Source organism: Aphelocoma coerulescens, chromosome 3, assembly GCF_041296385.1.
Source record: "Aphelocoma coerulescens isolate FSJ_1873_10779 chromosome 3, UR_Acoe_1.0, whole genome shotgun sequence".
NCBI classification, from domain to species: domain Eukaryota; kingdom Metazoa; phylum Chordata; class Aves; order Passeriformes; family Corvidae; genus Aphelocoma; species Aphelocoma coerulescens.
Window position 1 is genome coordinate 110,916,394 of NC_091016.1, and position 16,269 is coordinate 110,932,662.

Below are 16,269 nucleotides of genomic sequence, written 5' to 3' on the forward strand. Positions count from 1 at the left end.
TGTCCGACTTGTACACTAGCACAGCAAGTGCAATTCTCATACACATATCTGCTCTTGAAGAAGCTACAGTTTTCTAAACCCATGAAAATACTGATGAAGGCAGGAAACAGTCCCCACACTTCCCTTTACAAATATGATGGCAACAATAAATGAATTTAAATGATTTTCCATATTAAGATAAGACTGTAAAAATAACAGTTAATAGACAATAATTTCTGGGCTTTTTAACCACCAAGATAAGGGAGAGCACATATGTTGCATTGAAATGGTACTGATAGTCCCAAAATTAGCAACTTCCCCCACACACGTGACTCAAGTCTTAAGAAAACTGCAAATCTGAAGTAATATAGTATATTGGTTATGATGATTTTAAGTGGTACCGACAGAATTCTGAAAAGCACAAGCATTTGACAAAATTAAATAGCAGTTTGACTATTACTACTCTATACATGTAATTTATGGTCTTATAACTACTTGCAGTAATAGAGATATAGTGCGCTCAATGTATGATAGGCTGGGATTGGGAATTGCAAGAGCAGGATCTCCTAAGAACGATGATAGATGAAGTCAAATATACCTGCCCAGTAGATGTTCCAACAGCCATATTCAAAGCTCCATCAAATTTCAGTGCTGAAATGGATGGTAAACCTTCTATCCTGCCAAGCACAATGCTTATAGTTAGGCATTCTTTCAATAAAGTCTGCAAATAATTTTTTTAATGTTAAAAATTGCTACATTATTATTGCAAAATAATTTACAGGCATCACTCAGAAATACTACTTCAAAAAGCTGTGCTGTTTACATTCACAACTTTTATTTGTATAGAAAAATAGCCACTACTATTCAGATCAATGTCTAAGAGAACTCCTTTATGATTAAGAAAATCCTTTATTCACACTAGCAATGACAAGAGAAGAGAACAGGCAGGTCATTTTAAAGCAAAATGGGATTTATTTCTAAAAGCAAAACTTCTGAAAAATTCAGGACAACACACTTTACTCACAGCCTTTACTCACTCTGTGTCTGCTGTCACACTGCTTAGTGCACAGTCCAACAGCCCAACTCGATTTCTAGTTCTAGGGTCCCAGCATTCCACTTTACCCTAAACAATTTAGAAAATATGGTTCAAGCTTATGTAGCAGATGCCTGGTATTCTGAAAATGTTTAAAGAAAATTATGAATTATCTAATCTAATTAATAATTACCAAAATTTCCTAGGTTGACATGAGTTGTTTTAATAATGACATACAGGCTGCACACATTTCATTTCTAGTTTCTTTCATGGAATCTGAATCAAAATCACTAATTTTCTTAAGATTAATAGGGTACACATGCCAGGTAATTTCTACAGATGGCTACACTGCAAAACAAGAGAACCTTATTTTCGCTCCCATCTGCAAAATCTCAAGTACTCAGCAACCAAGTAATTCAGGTATTTTATCTGCACTACGCTCTAAAAACTCATCTGTAACATATCTATATCTAACATAACAAATGAGACCAATTTAATTAATTATGTTCATGATTTCTTCTTATCCTCCTGCAAATTAATATAAAAATGAAACAAACACTACTGCCCTTTTTATAAAAGGAATGCAAACATTTACCTCAGCCGTTCCCATAGCAAACAAGAAGTGTACAGGATTTATGTCACAGACATTACTCTCTCTAAAATAGAAAAAGGAGCAAGTTTAATGACCTCAGAAAAATTTAACACATGAACAACTAGTAAGATTTCTGTAATCGTGTATACACTATTGCTCAGCCTGGAAATGCAAAAGTTGGAAGGAGGGACAGATGGCCATAAAACAGCTTCCCATACTTAAGGGAGCTTACTAACGGTTTGGAGCCAGAGACAGTGCTGATTACTTGAAACAGGTAAGGCTCCAACTGGATGTAAGTGTGGTCACCAGTGCACATAAACTACAAGGGACAGAGAGTCTTCAGTAAGACATGCTCCTAGAACCACAAGAACCACTTCATGTTAAGGTGCCCAAAAAGGCTTCTCCCAGGATGCATTGTTCTGTTATGTTAATCTATCCCAGTTTGGATTCCCCGGTTGGCTGTCAGCCTTTACCACTCATCACTCCCCCAGAGCTCCCCATTGGTCCCCGTTCCCCAGTCCCGCCTTCCCCCCCCCCCCCGATAAAACTGTGAGCTTTGGGCTCACGTTTGTATTTGCCTCTGCACCCTTCAGCAGTGTAGCAGCAATAAATGCTCCTGCTGGAACACACCCAAATGCCCTTCTCGGCTCTTTGCTACCGACTGTAACACTGAACCCACCCGTGCTTCTGAGGGTGCACGCGGGGCCCCATGGAGCCGAGCAGGGACAGTGTTATGTAAGGATAATATTTTTATGCTATAAGGATAATTAAGCACTGGAATGTGTTAGTGATAGAGGCCAGGAAATTTCCATCTTTGGAGTTTTCAAGACCCCCAGAGAAAATTCACCTGAATTCATATGACCATGCCCTGAGCAGGAGCCTGGGCTCTGAGGTTCTCTCCAGCCTGAACAATCCTGTGTTCTTCTGCCCATATCCACCACCTACCACCAAGCCCTGTCATATCACTCTGCTCCACTGTATTCTTAAACAACTCAACAGGACATGAAGAAATGGCCTCAAGGTGTGCTGGGGGAGGTTTAGATTGGATACCAGGAAAAATTTCCTCACTGGAGGGGTTGCCAAGGATTGGAATTGGCTGCTCAGGGAAGTGGTTCAACCACCATCCCTGGAGGTATTTAAAAGACATGTAGATGTGGCATTTGGGGACATGGTCTAGTGGTGGACTTGGCAGTCCTGGGTTAATAGTTGGGCTTGATGATCTTAGAGGTCTTTTCCAAGCTAAATGATTTTCTGATTCTAATTATGTCAAAAGATCTTTCTGATGACTTATGTTCTAAAGCTTACATCTCCAACATGTTCTTGTGTGACCAATGGTCTCCCTTCTCCCACCCAAGTATCCTGTTTTTCAACAGGGCACCCAAGAGCCCTGTATTTCAACAACAATTCTTCCAAAGTACAAATATTTCTGTCTACACCACTTATCCCAGCACTTTCCAACTACTTCCATTCAAAGGCCTCTACCTCTAATTCTGTAACTCATCCAACTCCCTTGCCTCAAAACCTTCTCAGAACTTAAGTCTCATCTCTCTAATCCACATTCTACACTACACCCTTACCTCTCCCATTCTAGGATTTCCCCTTTTTTTCTCCTTTTGCTTGTTTTTTATTTTGCCTTCCCAAATACTCCTTCATCCATTAAGCTATCCTGCCCACTGCACACCAGCTGTTGCCCACCAACAAGCCACTCTATTTAGTGAAGTCTGTTCTTCTAATCTGCCTCTCTCCACATGAAAAAAGCTCAGTTCCTACTCTGGTAGGCTTTTCAAAAGAATCAGACACATGCTGGAGATATAAGAATTCTCTCTGGGCTACTTCAAGAGCAGAAGGACAAAGACATGTCTGGGAAAGTACATACCCTGTGGGTAGATCTCTATATGATGGCTAAATTGAGTAATAATGGCAAAGTTTTAATGAAATGCTCTTATGATCAAGTTATATAATACCTATTTAGTCCACATTAAGCAATTTTAAAACATCCACAAAAGAAAATTCAATTAAACATAAAAACTAGAACAAAAAAAAAATTACAGAACATAAAATGAAATGAGACTCAGACTCGGCATATGTTCCTTTTCAACTCTGCAAAGCGTTTGGGCAGCGTTCAGAGACAGTACTGGTGCTGAGCATGCTAGGAGTCTGCTTCCATCTGGTGGAAAGAAGACAGAGGTCATGCATCACACATAACTTACGAAGCTTCAGTTTGCAGGGAGTTCAGAAATCTTCCTTGTTCCAGATTTAGCCTGTACACTTCAGAACTACAAAAGAAAAACCCAAAATTACTTGTCTTACAAATACTGAAAAACACTGCTGTAAGTTCAGAGGCATTGTAAAGATTCTTATTCACAACCTAATTTTGCCAAATATACAATTTTCAGAATTCATAATCTACAAGACAAACCTATACTTCAGTGTTCAAAATACAGAGAAGAATGTGCATGTTCACCACTTATTTATGATACTTCAATATCCTGCCAATTACTATTTTTACAGGGAAAAGATACATTAACTTTTCTCAAGATCTTTTAATTTCCTGTGATTTAAGTTACATCTTGAATTTCTACTTATTTTGCTTGAAACCCTAGCATCTAATTTTATTTTTACTGTGTCTTTTCAGAGACCCAATTATGTGATTTAACATACACTTTACAGCAATGAAACACCAAGCAGGACAGGAAAAGTTATTTAATTTTCCTTACTTAAATGCTAGACACTTTTTAAAGCAGTACACTGACCTGCAGTTTTTAATACACATTTGCAAATACATGATGTACATGGTTTAAGAATCAAAGGAAAAAAGGTTTAAAAACAGCATGGGAAACTGAATTAATTTTAATCTTCCCATATTTTCCACTCTTCCCAGTCTCCATTATTAATTTGGAAGAAATTGCCACTTCTTCCACTTTTTAACTTTTCTAGTATTTGAATGTTCATTTTATTCTTGGAAAACATGGCTAACAAAAGTGAAACAAAATATTCCACTTAATACCTTGCTCCTACGAAATACAGGTCACATGATGGATAGTGGTAAGAGAAATCTCTACCAAATTTTGGTATTCTTGTCCTGTAGTAATGGCCATGTTGTGAATGAAACTCCACAAATCTGCCACACTGCAAGAAGACAATCTGAAAATAAAACAGAAAGCACTGAAACGTACAGAAACAGACAAGGATCTCCCCAACTTGTCTTACAATGCAAACTTATTGTTTTTCAGATTCACAGAGGCTTATCACAGCTTATTCAATTTCTACTAAAATGATAGGATCAACTATTGCTTCATCATTCTCACTAGCCACAGGGAAGAGTTTTGTTAATACACATTATATAACTATTCATAAGAGTAGATGTGACACCCTGAAAGTGAGTCTGCAATCAGCAGCACAGTTATCTTGTGTTCTGCTGCACTAAAACTAACATCTCTACTTACTTCAAGACACTACAGGTACAAAAGTACAAAGCCATGCAGACACCAATGTCCATATGTACTAAGCACATGAACTACACATCCTGATGCACAGCAGTGTTCCAAAAAATGACACCAATGATCTTTCTGCATTTTTGTTCTTTGCCAACTAAATAAGAACATTGCTTCTTTCTGAAACTTAGACAAACATCTCAGTCCTGGAAAAACATACATGGAGGCATTACTAGAGAGCTCAATCTATCTCGGTAAATAAAATGGGCCAGGACCTGCTGTTGCACTTCTGATGGCAGGTTAACATGGCACACATCCACAGGAAGGGATTCTTCCCGCTCCAGACACATTTTCACCCACATCACCTGTTGCACTCGTGCTGTGCCTCAAACCATGGCCAGGAACTGTGCAATGGAGGAAGAGCTGGCCTGGCCCAAACTCATGCCATGAATGATAATCACAACCAAACTCTGAGCCTCATCCCTATTTAGCTTAGATTAGAAAAGCGCTAGTTTAGTTTAGCCTGTGTAGTATATGCATTTCTAAAAATGAAGGTCTACAATTTTCTACTGCTGAATTACACTTCTAGCAATGCAAATAAGGATGAGAAACTCAGAGAAGGTGAGGTACAAAAGTTACTTTAAATCTGCCACCTTTATTTATAAATCTGTACATTCTTCCCTTAAGAGACATGGAGAAAATACCGACCTGGGCTGGCACTTCATGCTTATTTATCCTTAAGTCCTTGTGTGCTTTTTCTGGTATCAGAAAACCTAGTGTTCCAACTTTTAATCATGGACTTACTCCCCTTGGTCCAAGACTAAGCAGAGTATCATCTCAGAATTCTAACTACAATTTCATACAATGTTACAGACACAGTTGCACAGCTAATGTTACACAGTGATGTTGTTCATATACATTCCACTTTATTCTTTGTGTGCCTAATGCCTTTATGCTTTTACCTGGAGGCTTTAAACAAGCAAAGTTCTTTAGTTATCTGTTTGAAACAATGCCCAAACAAAATCTTTTCTCTATTGTCATTGCAGAAGAAGAAATGTCTGCATTTTCATGCAGTACGGAAGACAGGTAAACTATAAGAACACAAAATTAAACCATATTTAATTTAAACATATCAGTATCACATATTCTTAGTTCACTACCAGTAAGTCATCAAAACTTGTTACAAGGAAGACAGAAGATGCAGTTTACTTTCAATTAGAAAAGTGAATTTTCTTCTCACTCACTCTGCCTCCAAAAAGATTTTAGGAAGTTTTTTACAGCTGCCAAAAGCATCCAAATATTCTCCTAGTAATTGTCTTACCACTAATAATTTTCTATTTAAATACAAATTTCTACAATATTGGACTTGAATATATATTCTTGTTCTCTTTCATTAATAGTGGATATAGCTCACTGTAAATTGTGTTTGTCTTTTTTCTTACTAAATAAATTTTGGTCACCAGCAGAAAACTACAACCTGAGGGTAGCAAAAGCATTGGCACCAGTGTGTGGCAAAAATACTATGTGGAAATATAGGTCTTCTGGCAAAAGGCTGTGGGGAAAAAAGAGATCACTCTCTCCCAAGTTTAAAACTTAGTCCAAGGCTAAAACTTTTAAGTCTAACACTTAGAAAAGCACAGCAATGTAACTGGCCTTATCGGTACCAAACTGTATGAAAGAAAACATGTGCTCTCACTGTGAAAATGCAGGTAAGCCTGAAAGCAACCTTACAGGGATGGCAGGAACAGACCTGGAGAGACACTATTTTCCCTGGCAATGAAAGGATGCTGAGAGCATCAAGAGGGATACCAAGACTGACAAGGGACAGAATATGGGGAGTACAAAAAAATCCCTCTTTGCAGTAGCAACAGTAAAAATTTAAGATTTTCCTGGGCAGGTCTGACAGGAACTAAAAATTCTTTACAAGGAAGCACAGCACTGCAGTGATTTATTCAGTACATTTGTGGAACCACCACACTGCAGATTTTGACAGAACTGTTAAAGCATTAAAATGATATCTTAAGGTCCCATTCCAATCAATACTTCTACGATTCTAAGAATTTCAAGTGTAATTTCTCAAGTATCATTCCCTCTAACATGTCTTTCTAACAACATTGAAGTTTAGTTTCCTAATTTATTCCTTTATTAAGTTTTAGTAAAATAAAACTGAAAACATAAAGATTGTATGAAGCTGAAAAGGTAGGGCTTCAGTCTGAAATACAGTACCCATTTCAGCTGAAAACACACATGCCTTTCTGTTCATAACCAGTCAGAAACATATTTGGGACACAGCACGTTCCTCAGACTCCCAAATAACTATTTGGTATATACAGCCAGAAACATTTTCCCACAGACAGACAAGTGGGAAGCTACTATAAAGTATTGGTCATTACCTTCTGCTACTTGAATTCATGCACTTCCTTGGAAACCTCACAGGAAAAATGGAAAAAAGCTACAAGGCTAGATGATCACATCTCTGATCAAATAGCAGTATTTATTAAAATAAATAAACCTGTACCTGAAATGGTAAGGTCTCTTCACAGAAAAGAAAGTGTAAAATAAACACTCAGGTGATTCCTTCAGGTACAGCACTTAATTTAAAAATAAGTAAAATTAAAAATAAGACTTAAAAAAAAAAGACATTACTTCTCTCCACATTTTTTGCCTCATTCATATGCTTATAATCATCATGTCTACAACAACACAGACAAATCAGGTTGTCAACTTAACCCATAGTTATCCCACCTTCCAAAAACAGTCTATGTGTGCACCACTTGTCACAAGGGATTGTGACTAAATGTTAGCCCAGAAAGAATAGTTAATTCCATTTTTCACATTATTTTGCTTGCAAGATAGATCGCTATTTGAAGTTTTTCTCTCCAACAGACAAAAGACTTTAAAAGTGGTAAAGCAAATTATAATACAAAGACATAAAGAAAACAAACAAAATTTTAAAGGTACAAAAAATGTTTATCCTGTTTACTGCTTTTAAAAAAACATTTTTGTTCCAAAACTTGTGTTGATTGACTGCCCTTACTATATATGAAAATGCATTTTAATATACATACTGAACAATTTTTTCATTTATACACTGAAAATATTAAACATACCTTTGAGTAATCATCTGATAAAATCTCAAACGTAACCACTAGAGGAGAGAGCAAGAGAATTTTGAGTCAACTAAGCAAGCAAACTTATTTGCAAACATTGGCATAATCCTGAAAACATTTACACTCATGCTAATCTTTAGTCATGTAAGTGCTCCCCACAGGTGCCAATGCATAATGCAGGCATTAATCTTTAGCAGGATCTCTAATTATATAACTTCATTTGCAAAATAGTAAGTATTCTAAAGCTTTAGAAACATATGAAGCATCCTGTAATCTTTTCATTGTTCTTGTATACTTGACACGTTCCTCAACACAACACTCAGCCATGTATTTTATTGGTTTGGGAAGGTCTAATCAAATGGTTTTCAGTGTGTGTGTGGTCCATAGAGCTTTGCTAATCCATCAAAGATGATAAAAAATTACATGAGTTTGGGTATATATGCATAAACTTGCACATGCAGTCCTTCCAAGGGGTCAGCACTTCCACAAAAGAAGTTCTAGGGCTCAAAAAAATCAAAAATGTGAAAGCTACTACTCACGCTCAACACTAACGTATTGAACTTTGCCTAGTTTTAAATGAGGTGAGTTGGGAACATTAGGGAGTAGCTGCTTCAGCTAAATTGGCTCTATTTAAATGAGGTAACTCATTTAAAGTTACCTGAAGTGACTCTATGCTATACTTCAAATTAAACATACTTCTGCAGTTTACTAAGATGCCAGTTCAAAAAAATTTACTTTAAGCTTTAATTACCAGCAAGCATTTATGATTACAATGACTTCTACTCTTTCAAAAAGGGTTTCTGTCTTGCCATAGAGAGGAAGCTCTCCCCAGCCTCTCTGAAACCCTGCCTAACAGTGCTCCTTCACCCTACATGACTCCTTGTTGTCCTGAGGCAGAGAGCAAAGAAACACCCCCATGCTCTTATAAGTTTTTATTTTTCACATCACTTTCACATACATCACAGTTAGACCAGTTCAATTCTTCTGTAATGAATGTGCTCATCTTCTCATTGTTTTGGTCACCCTTTAGCCCAGCTTTCAGTTACCAGTCTTCTAATATCCCAGTCTTCAAATTAAAAAAAAAACCAAAATAACAACCCTCCCACCAACCTCAAAAAAACCCTAAACAAACAAAATAACTCCATAATTCCTAAAATTTAAGCACCCTAAAAGCTCAAAGCAGTGGCAGCTCCTCCCCTGCACTGCCAGCCAGTTCTCCCTTTCCCATTCCTAGATGGTTCCTTGTTCTCACCACAGTTGTTTTCCCACCAAATCAGTAGCTAACAAGGTGTAATTAGGGCCTGGGCCTGCTACCATCTACCCCTAAGTACCCTGTTCCCAGAAAACAAACAGAAAACCAAACCAGCAAACAAACAAACCAACACCCCCTCAGGAAATTCTCTTTACCCTCTAACTGATCTACTGGGCTTGGGCTCCAGAGAGAAAACAGAGCAACCACAGTGCATTCTCCTACCTTACTGTTTCACAGAACAGGTAAGAAGGGAGATCTTGCCACCACCCAGCCATTGTACTTTTGTCACATTCACCAAACAGAACACAGATTTCAGCCACATTCACCCTCTGACCACCACCCTTTCTGACTCAATGTAAGTGTTACATCCCTCACACCATTCCAAGCAAGAAAAGAACTTTAAAAGTGGAATAAAGGGGAAAATACAGAGATGAAGACTAGATGGTTTTACTCCAGATTGTTGTGTTCCCCTGAAGCACATTTTATCCCCTCAGCACAGGCAGCAGAATTTTTGCTTGAGTCCAATCTGAACTATATATGAAAGACATCTTGTACAAACAGGCATAGCTTATACTAACCTTCAGAATCTAAGCATCTTTCAAATTTCTGGGATAACTGATAGGTATCAAAACAGCGGACCCTGGGCTTGTAGGTTCCTGAAAGAATAATTCGATGTTTACTTAAATAAAAAAGTTAAATAAAAAGATAACACAAAAGCATTTTTTTTAAGTATAATGTTTTACATATACAGGCTTTACTATGTTTCTACTATAAGTCTTCTGACCTGTGACTGGAAAAACATGCCTCTTAGTAAGACAACCTTACAGCCTGTTTCTGTAAGCACCCTACTTGTACGCAGGTTCTCCTAATTACCACATACATCATACAGAATTTAATAACACCTTCCAGTAAACCAGTAAAATTTTAGCCAGTAAATCTGAAAGACCAAGGCTGCTCATGCTACTAACACCTACTAAAGTATTCATGTTTGGATCCCATTTTGACAGTTACAAAATGCAGCATTATCCTCCATCCTATAAAACAATACTCAAAACAATGATGTTCAGAAGTTATTTAAAGTAAATTTACATACATGCAATAAAAGTAATTCAGAACTTAGTAATTAACTGTATTATAGACAGCTTTGTTTTATTAATTTTTTATTTGTATTATAAACCCTGATGGCAGGGGGGTTGGACTAGATATCTTCAAAGGTGCCTTACAACCCAAAGCATTCTATGATTCTAAGAAGGTCTGTATTCTAAACAGAAGTGTTCCACAGCACCACTACCAAGAAAGCCATTCCACCACATCTTAAGAGTAAGCTTCGAGGATTATGTTCAGTGCTATGCTTAAAAATGAACTCTTACCAATTCTACCTGAAATACTAGGTCACTCTGCACTCAAGATTTTCTAGGACTTTTGGCCTCTGTTAGAGAGACACTTTGTTAACTCACCAACTGCCATAATATACTGTCCATCTCTTGATACCTTAATCTTTGTGCTAACTGTGGGCATTTCAAAGTCTTGAATAAGTTCAATTCTTCTACGGATATCTGTAAAGAAAAAAAAAATTGTAGAGTTAGCACAATTCTATCAGTCCAGGAAGCTGTAATGGTTTCCTAAGGAAGCATGTTGAGTTAATTTGGTATAGGGAATATCTTTTAAAGATATTTTAAGTATAACTAACACATTATAAGCAGATTAACACAGCCTGCTAACCCTGAGAAGCAAGCTACCTCTGTGCAAGATAAATTAGTAGTCCAAGGTAACTATGTAACAAACTATTATATAATATAGTAGAAAATACTCATGGCACACTTATACAATTAAGGTAATATACAATACCTTGTATAAGGTATTCCATCCTCCATTACCTCTATGCATTTTCTCTTGGTTAAGTTTCTTGTATAACACTTCCTATGATTCCAAATAGCTATTTTTCCTCTGTGCAACAAGTTTAGGCTGAAATGATGTGGTCCTGCTCTCTAAGATTAGCACAGCATCACAGAGGAGTTTATAGTCTGACTAACGTAAGGGACAACATGGAATTCATCCACCATGTTTCTCTTACAATCCACAACCCAAATATTTACTGTCTGAAATTTAAAACACCACTGGTAATATTCTGTTCACATGAAGCTATACAGGAAGCTGAAATAACTATCTGTAGTTTAATTCTGTAGTTTTAAAATTATGATCTAGGGATAACTTCCGTGTATCAGTCAGTGAGGAGTCTCCTCTGGACCTGCATGCTGTGTATGTGGAGTAGCTGAGTATTGCTGAGCACCCTTTGAGGGGAAAACTCACCCACATCTTTCTTCTGTAAAGCTCTTTTCTTCCTGTCAGAGAGCCACTGCAAGCAAAGGTATACATCAGTATTGAGCTCATTATTCGTACAGGAACCCGAGAATCACCTAAAGTTTATCCAAGCATTTCAAGTATAAGACATTTAGGCCGCTCTTTTTTTTTTTTTTTTTTTTCCTTGCTTATTTTACAATTTCCATTCCATTGATAAGTTTAACCATTGCACACCAAGAAAACTTACAAGACCGTGTTGCTTACGGGTTCGTGGACTAGCACGCCTACAGTCAGAGGTTCACGCATTCAAACTGCACATCTAGTTTAAGGAAAACTTAGAGCTGTTTCTCGGTACCCAACACAAGCGCACATGGACCGGGGCAGCTCAGCCAGGCCGGGCCGGGGCTCGGCTCCAGCGACGGCACCGCGCGGGTCCAGCTCCACCGCGGGACCCGGGCCGGGCCGGGCACATTCCCCGCGCCGCCCTCACCTCCGGGAGGCTCCTGCCGGCGCTCAGGCTGTAGATCTTCACCTCGTTGAGGCTGGAGACCTGCATGGCCGCGGCTGCGCCCGCCTCTTCCCGGGCAGAGGGGAAGCGGAAGGCGAGGCGCTTCCGTCAGCTCGGCCGCACCCGGCGGCGTCCGTGGCCCGGCGGGGCGGGCGGCCCGGGGCCGCGGCTCCGCTCCTGCCTCACACGGGGGAGAACGGGGGAAGCACAGCAAACCAGGGACAGCAAGGTCCGCCGGCTCCGCAGCTCACAGCGAAGCAGCTCCGCTGCTGCCTCCTCCGTGTGCGCTGCCCACGGTCCCCGAGCCCCGGAGCGCGGCGCTGCAGGAGAGGGGATGTGGGGAGAGGACAGGAGCCGGGGCAGCCGTGTTCCTCTCCGCCGGGCCCGTCCTGTGTCCGCACACAAAGAGCGCCGTCTGTCCGTCAGGAGTGTCCGTCAGGCAAACTGTGGTGTCATTCTGGATGGTCTTCGGGTGAACTCAGGAAGGCAGGAGTTGTTCTGGCAGCCTTGGTGGAGGAGGTTAATTTTCTCACCCTGTGGCAAACCGTGTCCATTAGCCATGGAAAACAGCAAGTCCAGGGTTTGCTAATGAGAACCTTGCCAGCTACCCTAAAAAGACACACTTCTATTGCTTTGTAGCATCGCTGTTGAAAAAAGAAGAAAACAAACCAACATCCAAAATTCCAACCATTCCTTTTCCAAATTACAGGACAAAAAACAAGGACTGAAATAATGTGTATCCAGTCTATATGCATCTTGAAGAAACAATGAAAACAACAACTAAATTCTTAACAATGTGTAACTGGCACAAAATGCAATCTGAAGCTGTTTTAAATAAGTTATGCATGGTGTTCCCTGGATGATATATCGCAACAATGATGATACCAATATAATGACTAGAAAGAGCTCTATTCTAGGTTGTGTTAGAGGGCATTAGAACTGAGATTCCTGGGAGATGAGCACACCTAAATATAGGCACCTGTAGGTTTAAGCTAGGTGTTTAAGCTCCCATTTCAGAGAGTTAAAGCTTTACTTGCTTAAATGTAGGTTGTCCAGTGGCATTTGAGATGCTATATGGTATCCAGGGCACCTAGATGGGGCTGACACAAGACGTATGGAAAATCCATACCCTTCTGCAGTGTAATCTAGAGGCCAGGCAGGATGTGCAGGGACATCTGTGGTGGCACTAGAAGCTCAGGCAGCTCAATCTCATCCCTAGTAAATGCAGGTAATGGAGCATGAGGAGTGTGGTGCAGCAGCCACTGGGTGTCTTCCGTGGAGTGAGTTTCATCAGGTTCCACAGTATAATTAGAGCACCATGAGCTGTTCATAGATATTTAAAGCTAAATTTCTGAGTTCACTTGTTCTCTATTCAGGATATCATAAGGAATCCCAAACCTTCACAGGGGGTTGTTGATGTTACTTGGGATGTGCAGAAGGCCTGTGTTATCCTAGAACAGCAGCTTGAAGGCCCAACAGGATATTCCAGGGCACCTCAAAAGGCGTTCAGCAGCATCAGAGGTCTGAACCTACAAAGAATTCCTAGAGGAGTAAAACACTGGCGAGAGCTGCTTTCCTGCTAGTGTCAATGTTGTAATTATCTAGGTAATTGATTTTGGTTATCTGTTTGAGAAAGATGTCTTGGAAGATACTTCAAGTAGGATATTTCAGTACTCTTAGTGATTGTTTGGAGGCAGCGTTTTGCTCCCTCAGTGTGGCATCTGAAGAAGTACTCATAAATACTGAGAGAGGCAAAGCCACAGAAAAGTTCATTGCTCTGATGGATCAAAGGGAGCATAAAGACACGTGATGATCATGAGGGAATTAGACAGCTCTGAGATCACATGGCACCACATGCAGGGCCAGCCAGGGAAATGAGCTGGCAGAACTGTGTTACCAACCAGACTGCAGCACGCTCCTTGTCCCACAGCTGCCTGCTCCTTCCCCTCCACCTTCACCACTGCCTCATCCAGCCTAAAAATACGTAATGGGGTAAAAAGAAAAAAGATTAAAAAGTTGCAGTAAACCCACAAAATATGATAATGGAAAACATTAAACAGGACATTACTTAGACACTAACATCAGGTTTTCTTGGTAATTTTCTTTTAGAACAATAAATTAAGTAGCATGATATTTTTCACATCAGTAACAGTAAAAAAGCCACATGAAAAAAAGAAAAATGGCACTCCTGCTATAAAAATGTTCAGGAATGAAGTAGTGTATATTGTAGAATCCAGAAATCCAACAACCCTACAGCTTGGATTTTACCTTATTTGTTATAACATCCATCTGTGGAGAAAAAAATCCCTGAAATCTAGCACCACTGCAGCAAGAAACTTTTCTCATCTGTTAACGCTAGTTTCAACTTACACGATTCTAAATTTAAAGAGATTATGAGAATGTAACATTTCTAAAATTAATCATGTAAAGCATTTCCACAGCTTGAGAGTGCAGCAGGGATCCAGTGAAAACTGTACTTGGTTTGATATGGGAAGGAACTGCCTTACCTAGGTGATCAGGTCTACTGTGCCTTTCAGACCTGTAAGCTGTGGGTAAATATATATGATGTAGATACTTGAACTTCAGTTAAGTATGTTTTCATTATTAAAGTGTATAGTCCAAAGAAACAAAAAAGAAGGAGTAGACAATAATCACTTCTTCTGTGAATGCCATCTCACACATCAATATGTTAATTTTTTTCCATAACTTCCAGAAAACCCTTTGTTGTGCCCTAGGGGACACTATGATTGAAAAGAATTAGAATCATAGCATTTATGGGAACTGAATGTCTAATTAGCCCAGAAAGGGAAAAAAAAAAAAACAAAAAAGCAAGGGAAAAGCCCCCTCAAAATGGTTATTTCAGCTACAGATCTTTTCTGTGTCTTTTTCTGGTGTGCTTTCAGTAAAGACTCTCCTCCTCCACACATGTATTGCTTTTTTATATATCACTAAAAATGTTAAAGAGAAGCAAAGGGAAGATGAATCCTTGGCTAATCTAAAGAAACTATAAATTTAGAGCCTAAGACCTTGACCTACATGTTAGCTACCTAAAGCATGTTTTATATGGCATCATTCAGGATGCCTTGCATCAGCTGCTTCTTCCTAGTGCTGAAGATACCTAAATCTTTTAGGGGCCTTCATTTAAGGTTCTTGGAAGTGTCAAGAGCTCTGCTTCTGTGCGTGACTACACCTGCCTGGCCCCAGCATCTCAAACCCTCTTTGGTTTACAACAGGTCGTGTGGAAAACCAAGAGCATCCTTCTGCTTAATTTCTTGTGGGGGCTCAATTTATCTTTGTTACAGAGAAACATGAGTTAAAAATACACCATCTTTTGAAAAAAATAAGCCCCAGTAATAGCAGAGATTGCCTAAGTGCTGTATGACAACACAGGAATTAGACCACTCAACTGGAAGATGAGAACTGGATAACCCCCAGTGAGGTGCTCGACTCCCTCTTGCCCAGATGCCTCTCAAAGGCAGGTACGGAGTGTTTAGAGACTTGCTTCCTTCAGAACATGCCTGGATTAGAAACGCCTGGAGACCATAATTCCACACAACCCATTAAATACTCCCAATGACTTGAACAAACTTAAGGGAATGTAGGACAAGCTCAAGATTTACTTAAGGACTAAAAGCCACAGCTACACACGAGGGAAGAAGCATCACCAGGAACGTGAGCATCACTGTCTTGCAGATTCCTGCACTGCGTATTTGTTAAATAAAGCACCCAAAGAAGTTCCAGAAACAAGAGTTTCCTAGAAGTTTCTTGAATTATTCCAAAACCTTCAGACTTGCTAAAGGTAGTCAGCGTTTAATAAAAACAAATGGCCTCTGCATTATTTGCGCTAGTTTAAAAGACAGCAAAAAGATGCAAAGCTGCCGTAGTCAGAGCTGTGACAGAGCTTTTCCGGCACCAGGCGCAGCAGCCCCCCGTGCTCCGGGAGGGAGCCCTGGCGCCCTCGCACCCGCCCGTGGATGCGGCGGCCGCCCCGCGCCCCGCTGCGCTCTGCTCCGCCCCGACCCTGCCCGCCCGCGCCGGGAGCCGCCGGGAGCCGCCGGGA

General features: G+C 39.8%; 1 protein-coding gene across 2 annotated transcripts in view; it reads right to left on the reverse strand.

Moving 5' to 3' along the window:
• NOL10 (nucleolar protein 10) overlaps nt 1–12,297 on the reverse strand; it is a 52,557-nt gene extending 40,260 nt beyond the window's left edge. The window contains exons 1-10 of one of the 2 annotated variants that reach the window (XM_069011591.1): nt 12,192–12,297; nt 11,711–11,756; nt 10,858–10,956; nt 9,979–10,056; nt 8,149–8,186; nt 4,612–4,748; nt 3,815–3,880; nt 1,608–1,668; nt 1,017–1,102; nt 578–656 (exon numbers count right to left, since the gene is read on the reverse strand). In XM_069011591.1, coding sequence (XP_068867692.1) covers nt 578–656; nt 1,017–1,102; nt 1,608–1,668; nt 3,815–3,880; nt 4,612–4,748; nt 8,149–8,186; nt 9,979–10,056; nt 10,858–10,956; nt 11,711–11,756; nt 12,192–12,257 — 756 coding nt within the window. In that variant the 5' untranslated portion in view covers nt 12,258–12,297. Of the gene's footprint in view, nt 1–577; nt 657–1,016; nt 1,103–1,607; nt 1,669–3,814; nt 3,881–4,611; nt 4,749–8,148; nt 8,187–9,978; nt 10,057–10,857; nt 10,957–11,710; nt 11,757–11,965; nt 12,165–12,191 lie in introns of those variants that run through there. The other variant, XM_069011593.1, reaches the window with a different exon arrangement.
• Nucleotides 12,298–16,269: the final 3,972 nt, after the last annotated feature.